Source organism: Quercus suber, unplaced genomic scaffold, assembly GCF_002906115.3.
Source record: "Quercus suber isolate HL8 unplaced genomic scaffold, Cork oak 2.0 scaffold_71, whole genome shotgun sequence".
NCBI lineage: Eukaryota > Viridiplantae > Streptophyta > Magnoliopsida > Fagales > Fagaceae > Quercus > Quercus suber.
In genome coordinates this window covers 385,304-409,314 of record NW_027069536.1, presented here as the reverse complement: position 1 = coordinate 409,314, position 24,011 = coordinate 385,304, and the positions used below count along the sequence as shown (strand labels likewise).

Genomic DNA, 24,011 nt, shown 5'->3' with positions numbered 1-24,011 from the left:
GTTCATATGTTGAACACAAATACGACCTGTTTATTAAACAGGTTAGTCTTGTCGACCCGAATATGACATGAACCTGTTTAGCCTCAACTCATGTCCTCTTTATAAATAGGTTAGTCGTATCAGGTTCGTGAGTCAAGTTGGATTTTTCCACCTCTAAGGAAAATGTTAGAATTACAATTGTTTTTTACAAATTGCAAATGTGATGAGTGGTTATTGGTAAGTAAAAAGGTAACGTTAACCAGTAAGCATTTGTTACCTCAATAGTTTATAAAAACGTTGTAGCAAAGTTTTTGGTTATAACATTACTCGTAAATAAATTAATGATATTTTAAAAGAGAAAAGTGTAGTTTTATAAAACAAAATTACTAAAATTAGTATTTATACATATACTAATGTTAATATATATATATATATATATATATATAAACCTTTGAGAGGCCATTGCCCCCAAGTCCAAGAGTGCCTCCAGCCTTGGTGAAACCCCATAATCCATTTCGAGCAATGCATACATCAACCTTTTAGTGTTTACAGACTTTTTTCATTTCGAGCAAAGTTATAAATTTATGAACAAGCATAAATAAACTGAATAATATTTTTGGAAAACGTCTACATACTTACTGGGGCCCAATAACACTGCCAAAATTAGCCTACAGAGAATCGGTGGCAGATTTTAATATTATTGAAGTTTTCATTGCCACAGATAAAAATACATTGAAAACACAAGGTGATATATTGTAAAAAGGCCTTGAACTTTGCATTTGCATGCAGACACACACACATGCAATGAGCAGCAAAATATGCAGCGTAAGAAAGTTTCAAGCTCCCTATGTTATCGTAGTATTTGCAGGAACACACAACTGGAATACATTTCTAGTGACACAAATTTATGACCTGTAGAGAAAACTCTAAATAGCACTTATTATTTGAACTAGAACAAACTGCTTTTCAGCTGTACACAAATTAAAATTTCAACCAGACATAAGAAAGGCAGGGATATAATGTAACACCAGTTTTCTTCCTTCAGGCTAGGTCAACTGCACCCAAAAACCAAAATGCAGAAAGAAAAAAAACTTAAATCAACACATGAGTAAACAGGACCTCTTTTATGATGAGGTCAAATAAAAGATATTTTATAGAACTCAAGCACTTAGATGCACATAGAAAGGGATAAGGGATTATACAATGATAACATGAAAATATTGAAGAGGGAATTATCTTGCTACAATAGATATATTGTTCATAGAAACCCCAACTCAGTAAATTGCACAGTAAAAAATATTCATGCTATTTTTCTTGTATTTTTTTTTTTTTTTAAAATCTTGGTGATGCTTTCATAGCTTAGGTTACTTCTTGTAACATTATTGTAGTAGATAGGTGATCACACTACAAGTCTACAATGTTTTAAGGTTTTATTGATCCTATTCTCCACACTAAAGTCCCGTCTCAGTCAAATAGGCATAGGTGAGATCACCACTATCATGGAATAGTCTCACCAAATTATCAAGACCAACGGAGTTATCATCTGTAGTCTGTACCACCAGTTTAGGTCACTGTTTTGTTGTGAACAAAATTATCTCATAATGGTTAACTTTTTATATTCTATTTAAATAGTACAGTTCCATGCTTGCATGCAAAATTAAAATTTTTTAGTAATAATTCAAATTGGCAGCCATTCTTTGTTTTGAAATATAATTGTAGTACTGCTAATTGTAGTGAAGTTTTTGTAAGAGTATTAAATGATAATCTTCCAAAGTTCCAATATTTGAGTCCCCACCGTACCACATTATCTGCATAGGAATGAAGCAATCACCCCATTGGTGGAGATCTTTTATGAACTAACTGTTGAGGGAAGATGGAATCTTACACTAGTTAGAGAGCAGTCTGGTCTTAGCGAGAGTAATGATGATTGGATTCCAGAAGGTTTGCTGGGAGGTAGTTCCGATCATATGTTTGTGAGGACACGGACTCGTACACAGTTTCTGGCATCAAGTTTGTTCCTTGCTGCTGCTGTGCTCTCTCATTTTCAGCTATCTACACCAGAAAACAATTATTTTATCATCAAAATTAACTTTAGAGAGAGAGAGAGAGAGACAGACAGATAGCAGACACACAGACCTTTGCTCGCAGGTAATTGTTCTCATTTTGCAGCTCAACTTCCTGCACAATGGGTTCAAGTAAGAAGAATATATATTTCAGTTTCATTAGAAGCATTAGGCCCATAAGGGTGGTGGGTTTCATTATCATAGGATTGAAACATAGGCATACACGATTAATGTGTTTCGTAAAGGATGTTAACCTGCTAAAACGGGTCATATCATTATTAATATAATTACTTAATATTGGATTAAATTAAATTTTTGACCCCTAAAGATTGATTTTGTTTTTATTTTGGTCAACTAATTTTGATTCCATTACCAAAATGGTCCTTCTGTCCATGCTTGAGTAATAATCTAAGTGATAATAAAGAGGGGGGAAAAAGACACATTGTTTGGACTTAAAGGCCAAATTAGTCACATAGATAAAAGGAAAAATCATTTTGAAAACAAAATCGAACTTACTAGACCAAAATATAACATCTTAAACTTAAGAGAGACCAAAATGAAAATTATCTCAAACTTTAAGGTCAAAAGTACAATTTAGTCTCTAATGTTGATGTATAAGGGACAATATAGACTTCATATGGAGAAATCGTTAGACGTCAACCTGCAAGAAATTCAGAAAATAAAATAGTACTAGTAGAAGTAATTAAAACAATGACAAAATTGTGCAAAATTTGATGACATTAAGGGAATCGCCAATTTAGGGATGTAAATAAACCGAGCCTAACCAATTAAGTTTAAAAGTTCAGGCTTGTTTATTTAAATTTATTTCAAACACAAACCGAACTTGAGCTCATCACTAAATAAAATTATATGTTAAAGTTTGGGTCATTGCAGAGTCGAACAAGCTTGAACTTGTTTTTAAGCTACATGATTAACTTATTTTTTTCTTGTATATAGAAAAGCTATGACTAAATTTTTTATACCTTCACAAATTTATGAATTTTTACTACAAATTGACTAATTATATAGGAGAAAAAAATAGGCTACAAATAGTAATTTGATATCATATTAACTTATTTATAAACTTATACAAACCAATTTTAGATCTATGTAATTAAATTTTTAGTCAAGTATATATAGTTAAATTGAGCCTCATGTTTAATGGCTTGTTCATGAATACATTATTATAGTTAAGCTTGACTGATTTAATAATCGAGCCTAAATTTAGGCATAAGCTTGACTTGTTTGCTAAACAAACGAACGTAAACAAAATTTTTATAGCTAAACTCGAATTATTCATAAATAGCTTAGTATATTTACAATTGTAATCTTCACGAGGATCAAAACCCATCGCCTTTGGCAATGACATATGCCATTTTTTGGGAAAATTTATTTATTTGGACTTCTGTTTTTTTAGTTACTATTTATGATAATCTTTTCAATATAAAATAAGGAATAAGGTATTGTTTATATATTACTTTATTATGATGCATTTCCTAAAGTCCATAAGATTTGGTTTTGTAATTTTTTCAAATTTTCCTATATTCTAGCTTAAAATTGTGTCTAACACAAATTATGATTTCTAAGTGTCTTGAGAATTTCTAGGAATTCTCTTTGTGGATTTAAGGGTTATTTTCTTGAGATAGACATGTCATCCTATTTAGTAAGGTAGTTCAAACAACAGTTTCCAATGTTTAAACACAAAATCGGTAAGCCCCATAAAAAAACGATGTGCTTGGTAAATGATTTATTTAAGAGTATTTGAGTTACGTTTCTCATTTTAGGGTGTATAAATACTGAATTTAGATAACTTATCCTACTAGTTTCCAGTTTTCAAATAGTATTACATAATGACAATTTTGTAAATATTTAGAAAAGTGTGGGACCCTCTTGATAAGACTTAATATAACTACAATTCTCTCTCTCACATCCACACCTCATCTTTTTCTTTTTTTTATTCTCTCTCTTTTTCCTCCCTTCTCTCTCACATTTACTCCTCTAATAAATATTAATAAAATAATTGTACTTGTTAAAAAGTTACCACTTAAAAATAAAATATATACACATACCAAACACACAATTATATATTTTTTTTTCATATTTTAAATATGTTATTTGAAATACAGTACTAAACACATTTTTTGCATTATGAGTATTTTAAACACTTATTTTCACAACACTTTTTAAATCACAATTTTCACATAATTTTAAACAACATTACTTGAAAGTTACTATCAAACAGGCCTATGTTTTCTTATAACTTTCCGCATGCTTCAAGTGATATCAAAGCCTTGTTCTCACTATGGTCTAATGGTTAATGAACGTGATGACAACACTTCCAATGATGTAGAGATTAACAGAGAAGACCCTATAAAGCTTGAATCCGTCAATTTTCAATAAATAAATAACTAGAAAGTATTATACAAAATATGGTAAGCAGTCACTGGCTACCCTTCTTGCTAGGGAGCCCAACCACGATGATAATGGTCTTTACAATAATAGAATTTAGCTTGCCCAACCTATTCGTGGTCATGAAGCAATCCAACAAAATAGAACTCTAGTTTGTGAGGAAGGAAGCACTGAAGATGAGACCTACGACACAAGACATTACTGAGGAAAGTTGCAGTCAAGTTAGAGGTGAAGATGCTAGAGCATATCAAGACCAAGGTGAAGATCATGGTTTTGGAAATCAAGAATGCAGAGATTAGCGAATGAAGATGGATCTTCCATCTTTCAATGATCATCCTCAGACAGAAGATTTCCTAGATTGGGTCATCAAAGTTGAAAGTTTCTTTGAGTACATGGAGATCCCAAAAGTCAATCAAGTGAAAGGTGCCTTAATGCACATCTTGGTGCCTTAATGCACATGGTGTAGGATGAGTTACAGCTGATGAGGGTGATTTTTACCCCTAGATTACCATCAAGACTTGTTCAAGCAAAAACAAGAGTGATGAACGAGACAGAAGCAATTTTAGTGATGTAGATATTGGTGAAGAAGTCCTTAAAAGGACCGAATTTTTCCAATTTCAACAAAACACCTAGCAAGTATTACGCAAACTATGAGTTAACCTTCTTGCTGAGGAACCTAACCACAATGATAATGGTCTGCACGACAACATGAATGAGTGTGCCTAACTTGTTCGTGGTCTGGGAGCAATCTAACCAAACAGACTTCTTGTTTGAGAAGAAGGAAGCATTGAAGACAAGACATACTCCCAAGACTAGAACTAAAAGAGATCCAGATCCTTCACTAACAAGTAGATGATTTACTCAGTAAAGGACAGACCCAAGAAATTACTAGTTCTTATTTTGTGCTAACTATCCTAACATCGAAGAATGATGGAAGTTTGTGCATGTGTGTGGATAGTTGTGCTATGAACAATATTACAATTAAGTACATATTTCTGACATCACAGTTTGGATGATATATTTGATATGCTGAGTGAATCTAAGTTCTACGTGAAAATTGATCTTAAAAGTGGGTACCATCATATCCAACTTCGACCCATGGATGAAGGGAAGACTGCGTTTAAGACCAAGGAAGGAATTTATAAATAGTTGCCGGTGTTGTATTTGTGCTATCCAATGCCCTAAAAACCTTAATTCGACTCATGAATAAGGTTTTAAAACCATTATTGGTAAGTTTGTCATTGTTCATATTGACAATATTCTCGTTTTTCTATTTGAACAAATCTTAGCACTACATGTATGTGTGGGAAGTGTTAACGGTCTTTTCAACATGCAAGTACATTGTATATCAACTTGAACAAGTACTGTTTCTTGATTAACTGATTATTATTCTTGGGAACAATGCAATGTTGAGGATATTCATGTTGATGAAGATAAGGTCCTAGTTATCCGAGAATATAGACAATGATTAATGCTTGGAGTTTCCACAGTCTAGTAACCTTCTACGTGAGGTTTGTTCAAAGTTTTAGTATTAAAGTGGCCCCTATCACCAAATGCTTAAAGAAGAGAATCATAGGGAGAAACAAAAGTCTAAAGCTTCGCTCTAATTGAAAAGAAGCTGAGCACTGCCCCGTTGGCATCAATGTTTTACTTTCACAAGAAGGCTGACCAATATTCTTCTTTTGTGAGAAACTAGGCTAGAAAAAAATGGTTAGCATATGAGCTTGAGATGTATGTTGTTGTACATATCCTTAAGCAATGGGAGCACTACTTGATCTAGGGGAAGTTTGTGATGTTCATGAACTATCAGGCTTTAAATTTCGACAACAACCAAATTTGCTATCAACCAGATGTGGTATGAATCTTCCACAAGCCCAATGTGGTATGAATTTTGTTTTCGTAATGGTTGACAAGTACTAAAAACAACTAATTTCATTTCTTGTAAAAAGATCTTAGACACCACATAAGTAGTCAACTTATTTTTTAAAGTAGTATGCCTCCATAGAGTACCATATTCCATTACCTCATATCGAGATATGATATTCCTCAATCACTTCTGGAGGACTTTGTGGAAGCGGTTTAATATATTCCTAAATTACAACACCACTAGTCATCCTTACGTAGATGGCCAGAATGAGGTGGTATATTGAACCTTGGGTAATTTGATGTAACTTGGGAGAGAAGTCCAAATAATAGGATGTTGCTTTGGCCTAAGCAAAATTCCATTCTCCATCGTCTATTGTGTGCCCCCAAAACACACATTAGACTTGGTGCCATTACTTGACCTTCCTAGAATGAGCCAGCAGAAAATATGGCCGACTGCTAGAGGATGAAATCCAACAATGGTTTGAAGCATTAGATTCCATGTATAAGTAGGCAAGTAGCTAACAAGAAAAGATTTGATAAAATCTTCAACGAAGGAGAGTAATTTTTCCTTTTATTTTAATTACAAAATCAAATATTTTATTTTGTAATTTTACCAATTTTGTCCTTATTTTGGCAATTTTTCTTCTTCTATTTTCTAGCCTAATTTTGGTCTTAACATGAATCAAGGTTTTCTAGGGCTTTTTAAAGATCTCCTAGTTTCGTAAGATTTCTTTACTGTATATATTGTGATTGTAGTATTTTTGGAATTCACACTTTGATTAATAATATTTTTTTAGATTTTTTTTTTCTAGTGGATTACAAGAATCCTTTTGTGGATTCAAAGAAAAATAGCCTTTGGAGACCAAATCAATGCAGTGTTAGATATCCCTTGTAAATTCCAGAAATTTTTTAGAGAGGTTTCCTTTTTATATATTTTTTAGATGGACGTGTTTTGTGTCTTATAGCTTTCTGTGCAGCAAATGTTGTCCTAACATTCGATTGCTTGTCTGTGACATTTGGCATCCAAGTCATAGGCAACAAGGTGAAGAGAGGTATTCTTTGAACTCTATAGAATACCTGTATCCCTTCACCATGTTACGTTCAATGGCACCAAGCAAAAGTTAGCTATTATATTTATGAATTAAAATATAAGGCTCATTTGGTAATATTATTCTAGTAACTTTTTTTTGTATTTTTTAAAAATACATATAAGTGTAAAAATGTGTGTAATGTTGTTTAAACACTGAAAACTGTTGTTTAAAATACTCTACTAAACAGCTCTATAGTTTTTGTGTTGAGGTTTAAGATTAGTTGAATTGAAATGAGTATAATTTCTATATTTATTCATTTAAAAGCTTTTGAGCTCTTCTTTTACTGATGAAACAAAACTAAGGCATTTTTGCCACTCAATGAACAACAGTCCTTCAAAACCACAAAAAAAAAGAAAAGAAAAAATGGCATTGAAGAAACACAGAAACAGTCTCACATTATATGAAAGAGCAGTAACACAAAGAGAAACAAAAGACTAGGAACAGGAAACAATAGATACCCTCTTTTGCATGAACTCGATCTCAGCAAGGAGCATTTCATTCTGTCAAAAATTCGAGCGTTGTTAGTCCTTAAGAGATTAACATTCCCTAATCAAAACAAGCAGTGAAAGACGTGTCGGTAGATATATTCATAATCCTCATAGTGAAGCGTAGTACCTTTTTGGTTCTAACTCTTGTGATTCCTTTCTCCAATCTTCCCTCCAGGTTCTTGAGCTCCTTAAAGGTCATTGAGCTAAGTGCTTCACCCACTATATGCCTAAAAACCAACATTATTTTATAAGACTAATGTATAAGTATAATAAGCATCTCAAATGCACTTTAATGGAAATATCCAATGAACCCTTTACCTGTTCAGATTTTGGATTTCCCGGATCTGTCTTCGAAGTTTGGATGATTCTTGCTGGTAAAACTGAGGATGTAGTAATTACTAATATCAGTGTATGTGTATCTCACAAAATGAGAAGTTGAGTGGAAGGATTACTTGGTAACCATGTCTTATTTTGTGTGTGTGATTTTGTGAGAGAGAGGGGGAGAGCTAGATGAATTGACTTCCTAGACAGTGAAAATTAAATTACACCATATAATGATATGTTTAATTTTCTGCTTAGTGTTCATTAGTTTATTTGACTTAATATATATATATATATATAATTTATAAAGGGAGGGGAGAGGGGAATTTGAATGGGAAGGAAGGGGTTTCACTTATATTAAAAAAAATTTAATTGCCAATTTTACTTTTATAATGTCAATTGTTACACACACACACACATATATCATTTTTTCCTCTCCCCATTTTAACTTCTAAAACATCCGTTTCTCCGAAAAAAAAAGGAACAAACTTCTAAAACATCTATCCAAACGTATCCATCCCTCTCTTCACTTCTTCTCCCTCATATCATTTACTATCATCTCTCTCCAAACTTTCAATTATAAAATAAAATATAAGTTGGATAAAAATAAGTTGAAATTATAAAAAGTGGCTTTCTTTTAAGGAATTACATATGCTTTTTTTTTTTTAATAATAATTTAATGGTTATAATAATGAGGGAGTGAGAATTAGAAATTCTAATTCTCCTTATAAAGAAGAAAATATAACTTGAATAGAGAAAAATTAGGATTTGTCAAGCCAGGGAGTGTACTTTAGCCCAAAAGATTTGTTTATAAGTGTGTTCAAGGTAAGTTTAACTAAGATGTTCTAATGTAATACTATAATTAAAATCTTGATGTAGAGAAGTAAGAACTTTCAGACATTGATATATAAACAAGACAACAAGAAATTAAAAAAGAATCTAATACAAGATATGGCCAGCACAAACCTACTGTTGACTTTCACAAAACATATAAGAGGAAGCATTATAAAAAATAAAAAGAAGAAGAAGAAAGAAACAAACAAGAAAATAGAGGCCACAATATCTTAATCGCATATAATACTTTTGCACTTAACATGCTTAAGATCTGACACTTTATTTTCTTAGTCTTATATATTCACATCATGGAGGGAAAAAAAAAATGTTTACCCTACCCTTGTACTTGTACCTCAAACTCCATGTTCAAGCATTTGGGCAGTGATGTCAGGAGAAAAGTTAATAAAGTAGCACATAGGTGATCAAAAATTTAAGATGATTACAAGACCAAAGGTTTAGCATAGGCAATACTAGGGTATCTCTTAGGCTACGGTCTGTCTTAGAATTAAAAAACTTAAAGAGATAAACAAAAAACAAAAAACAAAAAACAAAAAAATTGGGAAGTTTTATAGCCCCTATCCTGATCACTCTTCTATAACTATAATTATATAATTTTAACATTTTTGCAGCCCCTAAAGAGATAAAATTTGCATTTTAAAACTTGACCGGAGTGCTTTAGGGTCCATTTGTTTGAAGTGAAAATAAGGATGCTAGAAAATGGCGAAGAGAAAGTAGATTTTTGGGTTGTTTGATTGGGGTGGAAAATAGGAGAGATTTTGGTGGGGTTTAAATATTTTCTCTCAGAACCTACTAAAGTCTTATCTTTCCAATTTAGAATGATTTTAGCAGAGAAAATGGAGAAGCGTGAGGTAGATGATAAAACACCAACTTTGCCCCTCCCTCCCCCAATGTGTCAATGAAGCTCTATGCTTCCCACTTTCAAAGTGTTTTTATTTTTATACTTTTAAATTTTAATCAAACAGTGACTTTTTTGTTTTTTTGAATCAATGGTGAGTTTTTATTTTTAACCAAATGGTGGCTTTCAGCCTTTCACCTCCAACTTATATATATAATATAATATAATATAATAATAGAGAAAAATAATATAAAATAATATAAATTATGTGTTGATTATTAAGATGTTATTCTATTAATTTTAATCATTAATAAGTCATATTTTTTTAATAATTATAAAAAATTATTTATTATCTTATGTACTAAGGACATGAGAGTAAATTCAAACAAATTTCATTTTCTATCATCTCATTTTTTAACCCCAAGGAAAAAAAAAAGTTTTCAATCCTTTCACTTTTTCAACCCCTTAACTAAACACGTTATGGGAAAACTAAAATCTCTTTTATTTTCTTACTTTTACACATTCTCTCAATTTTTTATTTTTTTACTTTTTCATCCTCTTAACCAAACGGACCCTTAATATTCATGTTGTGTCTAAAAATAGATATTTCATTTACTTGCTAGCAATATATATATATATATATATATATATATATTTTTGGAGTGAAATGAAATACCATTAAGGCTCAAAGGTCACAGGAGAGAAGAAAATATCGTATTACAATAATTTTGAGCCAAATATCATGTTTTTCAAGAACACGACCAAATATTGGAAAATAAAAAGATTTTCTCTATAAAAAAAAAATAAAAACTAATTTACACCAAACAAATGGGATCTAAATATAAGACAACTGCGTACCACCTTCAAACTATTTGAACCCTATTTATACTTGCCTAAAATTACCGTTAATCATATATAAGATATTAAACTCAAAATAAATCCAAATTAGCTTTTAATTGTAACCAAAATTTGCAGGAAATATCTATTTTATTTTATTTTATTTTTTTAATTTTGGTGCCACGTGATTCATTCATAATATTCAGTACAAACACCCAAATGATCATCTCACTCACCTCAATATATAAGACTATCTTATTGTCACTATTATTGAATGATTCTATAGGAAAGCAAGAGTTACAACTTATTCTTTATATGAAAACCAAACAATTGAACTCGAACATTTTAAGCTTTAGTAATATAATCTGCTGCAAATTTAAGTTTCTTAAATGTGAACTGTTGTAATCACATTTGAGTAATAAAATAGGTATGATTTTTTTTTTTTTGAGTAATATAATAGGTATGATTTGGTTGTTAACGATATCAATACCCAATCTTGGCTAAGGCCTAAGTTTTTTTTTTTTAGAAGAAGGCCTAAGTTTGTTATTTATGTTTATTGTATCTAATACTTTTTTTAGTGTAAGTAAAGTAATTCTAATCTTATTTAGATTGTAAGCCAAAAAAAAATCCGAAGTTCACTTGTCTTACAAGTACAGTAAACCTAGATAGTGCGACTATAAGTATCCTTCAATGAATTTATTGTAAATTTGTAATACACAAAGTTTAGGCTAATTACGTGAATTCTTTCTTTTTCTCTCTTTCTTTGCATTCTTTTTCATATTTTATGTTTCTTCTTTTTCTAATATAAACCATAACTTCAATATTCTTTGTCAGAACCATTTTATTGATTTGTTAAAATCAACGGAAAGAAGTTTACCTGCGCATTAATTTCAGCAACAGATCCCGGGTTGGAGGACTCAGTAGACACTTTCTTGTACCTGTTAATTGTTCCTCTAACACTGCAAAAGTGCATGAAAAATTACGAGCTTTAACAACTAGAAGCATCATATGCATTTGTAAAGAGATAACATTTTCATTACATTTTAATACTCTACTAGCTAGTTCATAAAGTTCAAACGAGGATTGGACTGCAACATCTGAATGCTAGAGAAAATATGCAATGAAATTATTATTGAGATTGTATTCGAGGAATGAAGCGCTGAAGCAAGATATCATTGCCATCAATATGTTAAATCTCTACAATGATGCCCATATATAAGCCATTGAGGAAGATGAAATAAAGGGTTCTTAAGTACAGCTTGGCAAAGATATACTCCTGTTTACAAAGGTTTTATAGTCCACTAAAACTCATCTTACCTACCATAGGAACCTACAGCACACGATTTTGACTAGTGAGATAGTAAAATAATATTACAAATATGAAATAAGGATGTAATAAAATAAAGATTTACAAGATCCAGAAATTGGTGATGCAAATTTTTTTATTACTGTTGATGAAACTCGTGATTGACTATATTTTACTACATCTATTGTTTCACACATCGCTTAGTGGAAGCATCAAAATAAGTTATCTATGTTCATCATTTTATTTTATTTTTACTATATTTACTATACTGTCAATATTGTCAGTGCTTTATGCAAGAGTAAAGAGCAACTGAACCTATTGAAATTACATATATTATTGACATTGATAAGCTCTAGATTGCGACAAGACCTAATCAGATTGACACTTTACAATGAGCTTGAAATAATCGGCGGAGTTTTTACTTGATATCAGTTTCCAACTTGCAGCGTAAAGATGTTTAATGTAACATGTGTTTTTTTACTTAACATGGTGAATGAAGGAACTACTCTTAACGAGGAGAAGTAATCTCAGCATATTTGGCATTGAGTTCATTTGAATTGATCTTCATCTTGCATCTCATGAAAGAAACTACATAAATTACTCATTCACTTTGTCAAGCTTTAATTACAGTAATTGCCTCAAGACATTTCAAATGTGATCAATTTTTTTTTTTTTAATATCTACTAAAGTATTTAACCAAAAATTCATAGATAATTGATGTGATGGTTTACTTGCCATTGTCAAATTATTTTGTGAGACAGAATGTTTATGCCCTATATATGAATGCTCGTTGTGTTGAGGCATGAGGTCATGCTCATCATCAACAAGATGATTTTATAATTGGGCATCATTAGCAAGTAAATATTATTTTATCTTGTAATAAAGACTCAATTATAGAATTAAATCATTGGCTTAATTAGCATATAATGAAGTTTTTTTATTGTTGCCTTCAAAAAACAAATGTTTAAGGCTTTTTATAGCTCGCATAGCTTCCTAAATGAAATAAAATTTAGGAAAGTCTGGTCAGAGCCGCAGGAAAGTCTGGTGATTGTTATGAACTCTTGTCTATAAAATTGTGTAAAGAAAATTGAAGTTCTTACGAAAAACTAAGGAAAAAAAAAATGAAAATGTTAGATGAGATGAATTTCAGTATTTGTGGAACGAAAGTGTAATATTTTAGCACGAAGTTGGTAGAGTAACCAGCTACAATATGAGACAGTTGGCTTAGATGGCCAAATCTGTGGCATGAAGGGCATTTAATGTCCTTGTTTGAAGTGATATTGCTACACTTTCAAGTAATTTTATTACATCGCAGTTATTTTAATAGATACACCAAAATTGTGATAGACTTACCCTAAAAAACTAGGATCCTAATTCCTAAATCTATAGTGGCTAGGATGTGAAGAACTAGGATAAGAGGCTAGTCATAACGTTTAACTCATAAAAGTGTAGAGCAAGGCTGTGAAGAAAAAGCATGATTAAATAACATTTTATCAACTAATAAAAAATAATCTATTTGCCTATGCTTGAAGCTGACATATATATGATTAAATTTTTTTATGCGATCATGTGGCAACAATGAGAAGAAATCATGGACAAAAAATAACTATATTTTTTGAGAGAAAGATAAAAAATTAAAAAGTAAAAAAAAAAAAAAAATGAACAACTATATATGTGCACTAAACACATTTATTATTCTCATAAGCATTTTCCATTGCATGTATTATTCTGAGAATTAAGTTGTTAATTATTCCTCATTTGTATAAGCATCTGGATATACTAAACTCCCCCCCCCCCCTTTTTTTTTCTCATAAGCATTTTCCTTAAAACATTTCTATATCTATATTATTCTCTTAAAAAAAAATAGTCTTTAAAAAAATGAGAAAAATACAAAAANAGAAGAAAATATCGTATTACAATAATTAATTAAGTTATAAACTTTTTTTTTCCTTTTTTAAAGAAGTTTCATACACAACTATGTATATTCCACCAAATCATAGGCTCTTGAATCATCAATTACTTGTTTAATTAATGTTTTTTTTTTTTTTTTGGTTGCACACATATTGTAATTGTGCTTATAGGGGTAATTAATGGTTTTTTTAATTAATATTTTAAAGTCATGAACTAGAGTTGTTCCCCCTCAAAAAAAAAAAAAAAAAAAAAGTTGTTATTTAATATCTATATGTAAAATTGCAATTTTTGTATGAGCCAAATATCATGTTTTTCAAGAACACGACCAAATATTGGAAAATAAAAAGATTTTCTCTATAAAAAAAAAATAAAAACTAATTTACACCAAACAAATGGGATCTAAATATAAGACAACTGCGTACCACCTTCAAACTATTTGAACCCTATTTATACTTGCCTAAAATTACCGTTAATCATATATAAGATATTAAACTCAAAATAAATCCAAATTAGCTTTTAATTGTAACCAAAATTTGCAGGAAATATCTATTTTATTTTATTTTATTTTTTTAATTTTGGTGCCACGTGATTCATTCATAATATTCAGTACAAACACCCAAATGATCATCTCACTCACCTCAATATATAAGACTATCTTATTGTCACTATTATTGAATGATTCTATAGGAAAGCAAGAGTTACAACTTATTCTTTATATGAAAACCAAACAATTGAACTCGAACATTTTAAGCTTTAGTAATATAATCTGCTGCAAATTTAAGTTTCTTAAATGTGAACTGTTGTAATCACATTTGAGTAATAAAATAGGTATGATTTTTTTTTTTTTGAGTAATATAATAGGTATGATTTGGTTGTTAACGATATCAATACCCAATCTTGGCTAAGGCCTAAGTTTTTTTTTTTTAGAAGAAGGCCTAAGTTTGTTATTTATGTTTATTGTATCTAATACTTTTTTTAGTGTAAGTAAAGTAATTCTAATCTTATTTAGATTGTAAGCCAAAAAAAAATCCGAAGTTCACTTGTCTTACAAGTACAGTAAACCTAGATAGTGCGACTATAAGTATCCTTCAATGAATTTATTGTAAATTTGTAATACACAAAGTTTAGGCTAATTACGTGAATTCTTTCTTTTTCTCTCTTTCTTTGCATTCTTTTTCATATTTTATGTTTCTTCTTTTTCTAATATAAACCATAACTTCAATATTCTTTGTCAGAACCATTTTATTGATTTGTTAAAATCAACGGAAAGAAGTTTACCTGCGCATTAATTTCAGCAACAGATCCCGGGTTGGAGGACTCAGTAGACACTTTCTTGTACCTGTTAATTGTTCCTCTAACACTGCAAAAGTGCATGAAAAATTACGAGCTTTAACAACTAGAAGCATCATATGCATTTGTAAAGAGATAACATTTTCATTACATTTTAATACTCTACTAGCTAGTTCATAAAGTTCAAACGAGGATTGGACTGCAACATCTGAATGCTAGAGAAAATATGCAATGAAATTATTATTGAGATTGTATTCGAGGAATGAAGCGCTGAAGCAAGATATCATTGCCATCAATAACAAGACTATACAGTTTTTTTTTTTTTTTTTTTGCTGGGTACAAGACTATACAGTTAGCACTTAGCATGAGTTTGGATAAACATGAAGTGACAATGTATAAAAATGATCGTACCATGCCATAAAGAAAGGTCTTTAAAAGGCAAAGCATTCCGCTCAATGCAACAGGGTGGAACAGCCGGACTGTCAGTTTGACTTTCTTTTTTTTCTCAACAGTATCACTATTCTCTCATTCCCGGTTCTCACCACCATTGTGTATTTACTAGGACATTGCTAAACACCATAAACGAGAGCCTATACGGAGATTCCTTAAAGACCCAATTTTGGCTGAGCAACAAACAGAAACGACTACACAAATTATTGCAATCTCACTAAAACTATATAACCTGGATTTTTCATTTATAATTTTCAATTTATTTGGCAATCATACATTAAATTGGTGATCAATTTTGATTCAAGTTACCAATTCTATTATTTTCATTCCAGTGTAGTAACTTATTTAAAACTTTCATTGAGAGTGGCTAAATCTGACCTAAGTCTCACCCACAAGCCCTTGCAAAATATTCTCTGGGAATCTTTTAAACTAGTGTCCAAAAAGTGCATAAAAAATAAATGAGATTACACTAGAAAAAAAAAATAATGTAGAAAGAAATTATTATAACAGAATAAGTAATTCCTGAGAATTCACATTCAAGTAAAAATCTGAGAGGTCTAGAGCTTTTGTCATGCAACCAACTCTGATCAAATTTGTCCTAATTCAGATTTAATTTGCCATATATGGGAGTTTTTCTAATAATCCATTTGTCATTATTTTCAGTCTTTAACAACATCAATGTTATATGAAAATTTTATATTCATACATCCTTATGAAGAATTCAACTGAAAGGTCAATTAAATAAATTTTAACGCACTTGCACAATTCTTGATATATAAATTTAACACAACAAAGGTCTGAAGATCAATTATATGAATTTTGTTGTTTCTGTGTGTGCATGTACGTGCGTGTTATTCAATCTGTATTTAAAACTTTGAGTAACTAAAATATATAATCATTATTATAGTTTTTTTTTTTAAATTAAGATAAAATGTTTGCAACTTACAAAATTGAAACAAAACATTAATATAAAATTTTGAGAAATAACATATATTTTATTATAAATTGATTATATCCAACAAATTAAATCTTTTGGTAAGTATTTTGTTCAAATTTTTACAAAATCTGTCTGGCTAGATCAGCTTTATAATACACAGCCTCAGAATATACATGATAGCTGTCTTTGTGCCTAAAAGAACTTTGCTTTTGTTTGTAAATCTTTAAATTAGAGTTCTTGTACCTCCACAACAATTTTTCATAGGAAAGCTGATGTGATAATTCATTATAAATCAAAATAAAATAAAGAGCACATTTAGACTCACTACATTTCAAAACAAGGTTTTAGTGAATAAATTGTGAGATTTTATTGTATCTGTTTTCTTTTTAAATTAAATCTTAAATGGAAAGGTTAAGCTTAATTTAGAGAAAATTTGTTGTAACTAACTTCACCTCAAGCTTGAAAAAGGTTATAAGGAGTATAGTAGGACAGATTAAGGAAAAACTTAATAAACTGAAATCTTATCAATAGTAAGGTTTATTTTAAAAATAATAATATCTATATTCATATTTTGTATTAAAAATGTTCAATGTCTAAGTAAGTTTTAACATCTTCAAAAAAGAAAAATAAAATAAAAAAAAGAAAAAAAAGTAAACTTTTACCAGTTTTTTAGTCTCTCCTTTTGACCTTTCAAAGTGTCCTATTAAATAGTTATATTTGAAGGTTATATATGTAAGGTCCAGTACTTAACGGCCATTCTTAGGATATTTATTAATAAAATATTTTTAAAAAAAATTTAATATCACTTTTATAAAAAATATATAAAAATTATCAAAATATTTAGTTTTTTTTTTTTCAATAAAAAGTTTTAGAAATAATTATTTCTTTTAAAGGTAAAAATATAGGGAAAAAAAACACACACATATATACATATTATCAAAAAATAACACACACATATATACTATTTTGTACTTAGACTGTTTTATCATTATGAACATAACGGAGCACCTAACTAACAATCAGTATGCCGTAACCTTAATTTTCTCGAGCCAGTGATTGGTTGTCTCTGCCACGAAGATGCCTCATTTTGACTGGCTTTTAACTCTATCTCTATACTCCTGTATGCCACGTGCACTAAAACCATTGGACTAAGTGTAATGACCATGAGAGCTCACTATTACCCACCTCGATCAGCCCAGGGACCAAAATCTGGATCTGATATTTCTACGATTGAAGCATGAATAGATTTATGTTCAAATTAAAAAATAGAAAAGAAAAAAAAAAAAAATTCATGTGCTTGTGTGTCTGAGACCGAGAAGTCTGTTCTTGCAGCCATTCTTGCATCCCTATGCATGAAAAGAGCCATAATGTGCAGAGCCTGCCATTGGCTCGTACCCTTTGCTTCCCTCTCTATATTTTCTGTCGCCTCAAACTTTACTTCAAACCTCTCTCTCTCTCTCTCTCTTTTTTTTTTTGCTGGGTACAAGACTATACAGTTAGCACTTAGCATGAGTTTGGATAAACATGAAGTGACAATGTATAAAAATGATCGTACCATGCCATAAAGAAAGGTCTTTAAAAGGCAAAGCATTCCGCTCAATGCAACAGGGTGGAACAGCCGGACTGTCAGTTTGACTTTCTTTTTTTTCTCAACAGTATCACTATTCTCTCATTCCCGGTTCTCACCACCATTGTGTATTTACGAGGACATTGCTAAACACCATAAACGAGAGCCTATACGGAGATTCCTTAAAGACCCAATTTTGGCTGAGCAACAAACAGAAACGACTACACAAATTATTGCAATCTCACTAAAACTATATAACCTGGATTTTTCATTTATAATTTTCAATTTATTTGGCAATCATACATTAAATTGGTGATCAATTTTGATTCAAGTTACCAATTCTATTATTTTCATTCCAGTGTAGTAACTTATTTAAAACTTTCATTGAGAGTGGCTAAATCTGACCTAAGTCTCACCCACAAGCCCTTGCAAAATATTCTCTGGGAATCTTTTAAACTAGTGTCCAAAAAGTGCATAAAAAATAAATGAGATTACACTAGAAAAAAAAAATAATGTAGAAAGAAATTATTATAACAGAATAAGTAATTCCTGAGAATTCACATTCAAGTAAAAATCTGAGAGGTCTAGAGCTTTTGTCATGCAACCAACTCTGATCAAATTTGTCCTAATTCAGATTTAATTTGCCATATATGGGAGTTTTTCTAATAATCCATTTGTCATTATTTTCAGTCTTTAACAACATCAATGTTATATGAAAATTTTATATTCATACATCCTTATGAAGAATTCAACTGAAAGGTCAATTAAATAAATTTTAACGCACTTGCACAATTCTTGATATATAAATTTAACACAACAAAGGTCTGAAGATCAATTATATGAATTTTGTTGTTTCTGTGTGTGCATGTACGTGCGTGTTATTCAATCTGTATTTAAAACTTTGAGTAACTAAAATATATAATCATTATTATAGTTTTTTTTTTTAAATTAAGATAAAATGTTTGCAACTTACAAAATTGAAACAAAACATTAATATAAAATTTTGAGAAATAACATATATTTTATTATAAATTGATTATATCCAACAAATTAAATCTTTTGGTAAGTATTTTGTTCAAATTTTTACAAAATCTGTCTGGCTAGATCAGCTTTATAATACACAGCCTCAGAATATACATGATAGCTGTCTTTGTGCCTAAAAGAACTTTGCTTTTGTTTGTAAATCTTTAAATTAGAGTTCTTGTACCTCCACAACAATTTTTCATAGGAAAGCTGATGTGATAATTCATTATAAATCAAAATAAAATAAAGAGCACATTTAGACTCACTACATTTCAAAACAAGGTTTTAGTGAATAAATTGTGAGATTTTATTGTATCTGTTTTCTTTTTAAATTAAATCTTAAATGGAAAGGTTAAGCTTAATTTAGAGAAAATTTGTTGTAACTAACTTCACCTCAAGCTTGAAAAAGGTTATAAGGAGTATAGTAGGACAGATTAAGGAAAAACTTAATAAACTGAAATCTTATCAATAGTAAGGTTTATTTTAAAAATAATAATATCTATATTCATATTTTGTATTAAAAATGTTCAATGTCTAAGTAAGTTTTAACATCTTCAAAAAAGAAAAATAAAATAAAAAAAAGAAAAAAAAGTAAACTTTTACCAGTTTTTTAGTCTCTCCTTTTGACCTTTCAAAGTGTCCTATTAAATAGTTATATTTGAAGGTTATATATGTAAGGTCCAGTACTTAACGGCCATTCTTAGGATATTTATTAATAAAATATTTTTAAAAAAAATTTAATATCACTTTTATAAAAAATATATAAAAATTATCAAAATATTTAGTTTTTTTTTTTTCAATAAAAAGTTTTAGAAATAATTATTTCTTTTAAAGGTAAAAATATAGGGAAAAAAAACACACACATATATACATATTATCAAAAAATAACACACACATATATACTATTTTGTACTTAGACTGTTTTATCATTATGAACATAACGGAGCACCTAACTAACAATCAGTATGCCGTAACCTTAATTTTCTCGAGCCAGTGATTGGTTGTCTCTGCCACGAAGATGCCTCATTTTGACTGGCTTTTAACTCTATCTCTATACTCCTGTATGCCACGTGCACTAAAACCATTGGACTAAGTGTAATGACCATGAGAGCTCACTATTACCCACCTCGATCAGCCCAGGGACCAAAATCTGGATCTGATATTTCTACGATTGAAGCATGAATAGATTTATGTTCAAATTAAAAAATAGAAAAGAAAAAAAAAAAAAATTCATGTGCTTGTGTGTCTGAGACCGAGAAGTCTGTTCTTGCAGCCATTCTTGCATCCCTATGCATGAAAAGAGCCATAATGTGCAGAGCCTGCCATTGGCTCGTACCCTTTGCTTCCCTCTCTATATTTTCTGTCGCCTCAAACTTTACTTCAAACCTCTCTCTCTCTCTCTCTCTCCCATGCCCACGAAACGCACAGCTTTTTGGAATATACATGTAAGGGACATAAAATACATGTATAGGATCCATAAGTTTTGAGGAGTTTGTTTCCAAAAGTATGAAAGTTATCACTCTGCCTCTTTAAATTCAAACGGGTACAGCAATGATTAATATGACTTTGTTTACAAGTTTAAACTATGTACACTTTAATGAATTGGACATTTTTACAGTCAATATGAAGTAGACAGATCATGAACTTTGAGAACTTCATAATAATTACAATTAAAGCTCTCTCTCTTTAATGTGCAATGTATTAAAGTAAAGCTCTACCTTGATTCATAACTCCACGTTGTTTAGGTTTTGGCTTACGAAGTTCAAAAGAAGTGGGGGCCAAACTGCCAAAGTGATCTATATTAGGATTTTTTTTTTTTTTTTTTTTTTTTTTATCTATATTAGGATTTTTTTTTTTTTTTTTTTTTTTTGATGGTGAAATTAATCTATAAAGGAAATTTCAGGATGGTTTTTTAAACCGTTTTGGTTTTTTCATCAATTATTTAGTTGAAAAAGGAAAAAGGAAAAAGGAAAAATTAATTGGATAAGAAAAAACCAGAAGAGGAATCATGACACCACCTTGTTGTCAGGAGTGAAGAACTGAAAAATCAGTCTGACGTGACAAAAGATTCGTGTGTTGGGTAACCTTAAACCATACAGCTCATTAACCATTTCAAGGGCAAGACGGTCAATAAAAGAGACAATATCCAAAACTTACTTGCCAAAAATGTCTTATCTGCCTCTTGACTGATTGAAATAAGACGTTGCAGAAGTTCGAAATAGAAACCCATTTTGGAGTTTTGAGTATTCAAGCCCTAGCTAACAAGACTCTTATTATAACCATCTTTTATAGATCTGATTAGGTTAAAAGTGGTTAGAGTAGGTTAAAGTTTAGAAACACCCATTTCCCTTTAACCTCTACATATGTTGCTCTTTGGGTTTGGGGTTGATTGAAGAAATGATGATGTGTCTGAAGATTTTATGGCGTACCCAATATTGGGTTTAAAAACCCTAATTGCATTCTGATTGATTCTTTCTTACTATGTTCTCAAGAGGGTGATAAAGGAAAAAAAATTGGGTTCTGAAACCCTAATAATCATCATTTGATATGTTTTTTGTCACTTTGTTATTATGCACGCAATTAAACGGGTAAAATCAGAGGCACCCATTAACCCTTAAAAAAAAAATCAATAAGCACTGAAAGGCCAAAACGCTTTTTCCTCTTTTTTGGTACCAGCCTTTTCCTTTTCTTTTAGGCCAAATATGGAATTCATCTAAACAGCCTAACAAAAGGCTACAACGCGTGCATAGGGCAATAAAATTCCCTTATAAGAAAGATCATGAAAACAATAAAAGATTTTGGGTGAGCTCTACAATATAATGAATTGGCATTTGAAACCCTAATCAAAAACGTCTCCAAGGGTAAAATGGACAATAACTTAAGTACTCAAAGAATTTATTTGATTCTCTCATATTTACTATTTCACGTCTTAAAATATAGACATTCTCATGTCTAATGTGTATGAGTGTGAAATAGTTTTTTTTTTTTTTTTTTTTTTGAGTCCTCAAATTGCCCTTGAAACCCTAATTTAGTTCTGACACGTACTAAGCAATTAAAGATCCCCAATTTAATCTCCAATTTGGTAGGGTCCTTTGTGTTTCACTGTTTTGCTGAAGTGACATGTTACGAAGGATGGGTCAAGCGATGCGAGAGAATGGGCTAACCCCCAGTGAGAGTGCGACACCTTTAGCTGGCATGACTCTTTAGCTGATGGATGACATGTGGAGAGAGAGAGAAGGAGAGAGAGAGAGAGAGAGAAGAAATGTATAGTTTAACAAGAAGGCAGATAGAAGGAAGCTGATCTTACAGACCTGAAAATCTTTGTAACCCTAAACTGTGCTTGCTTATCTCTTCCAAGTTTCCTACTAATACACTGTTACACAACACTTCCATTTCCATCTATTACTTACAGATCTGCATATCTACTGAGCAGAAAACTGGGAAAAAGTATTAAAAGAAGAAAAAATCCCACAAAGCTCATAAAGGAAACAAAACAAAGCAAAAAATAAGAGCAAGAACAAGAAATAAGACAAGCGAATCGTGTTCACTGCAGACCTAAAAAGTAAAGCTCAATCTAACTTGCATAAAATGACCATGTTCTCATTTTTGTTTTTTTCGAAAAAAAAAAAATCTATAGAATTGTTTTGACCGAAGCTGCAAATCTAAGCACGTAATACCCATCTCAAATATCCAGCTCAAGAATATTCAAAAACCAACAATTTAACAAAGAAAAAAATCTAAAGGAAAGAAAGAAAAGAAATGAGAAGAATAGAGAAAGATCAAACACAAACACATGAAGAAACAGAAGAATAGTTAAGAGCATGAAGATTGATTAGAAGTAAAAGGTGAAAAACGTTACAAACCTGTTGTTAGAATACTCATAGAGGCGGCCACGGCTGGAGAAGACGATGAGTGCAACTTCAGCATCACAAAGAACAGATAGTTCATAGGCTTTCTTTAGCAAACCGTTGCGGCGCTTGCAGAAGGTGACTTGCCGATTTGTTGTGTTTTCGATCCGCTTAATTTCGATTTTTCCTCTTCCGATTTTCCTCTGCGAAGATCCCTCCAGTGCTTGATTCGGAAACTCCATGGATGCAAGCTGAAAAAATGAGCAAAACCAAGATGATTGTTGTTTATAACCTTGTTAGCAATAGAAAACAAGCTGACTTTAACCTTGAGTTGGGAAAACCCAATAAACCAGACTACAAACTTGTGCTAATGGATTACGTATGATTTTGTATTTGGCCACTGACCTGGTAAAGAAACTAGGAGGAATGGAAAAATTTTGGATAAAAACAAGTATTTCTAGGTGAGTTTGGCCTAGACCAAATTCTATGATGTAGTTTTCAGCAGCAGTTCTTTCTTTTCTTTCTCTCTCTCACTTTTTTTCTTCAAATGATTTTGCTCAGGTTACACCAACAGTTACAGATGCAGAAAATGGATGTGGGTTAGTCCATAAGGTGGATATTTATGAAAAGGAAAATAGACCCTCCAACCATCACTTGCACTGTTATTTTCTTTTTACTCTTTTTTTCAAAAAATAATCTAATAACAAGAGGTTAAAATGTTTTGCCATTTTTTATTTTGCTCTAGATTGGATTGAACAAATTTCCTCCACTGTTTTTTTTTTTTTTTTTGAGAATCTCCACTGTTAATAACCCACAAGTGTATTTTCATTCATATGATTTATTTAATAATCATATAATATATTTGTGCCATTTGGTAAAATGGTCTTAATCACCTTTTCAAAATACAGTTTTCTATTTACAATTTTTTCCAACAA

The 24,011-nt window shown here is 30.8% G+C and overlaps 1 protein-coding gene across 1 annotated transcript; it reads right to left on the bottom strand.

The window, feature by feature from the left end:
• Positions 1–1,860: 1,860 nt before the first annotated feature.
• Positions 1,861–23,662, bottom strand: LOC112029507 (agamous-like MADS-box protein MADS1). Its single transcript, XM_024062192.2, is given in 8 exon segments — positions 1,861–2,031; positions 2,116–2,157; positions 7,867–7,908; positions 8,024–8,123; positions 8,215–8,276; positions 15,240–15,321; positions 23,092–23,327; positions 23,482–23,662. Coding segments are annotated over 7 exon segments (726 nt in total). The 5' UTR covers positions 23,319–23,327; positions 23,482–23,662.
• Between the last annotated feature and the right edge of the window lie 349 nt (positions 23,663–24,011).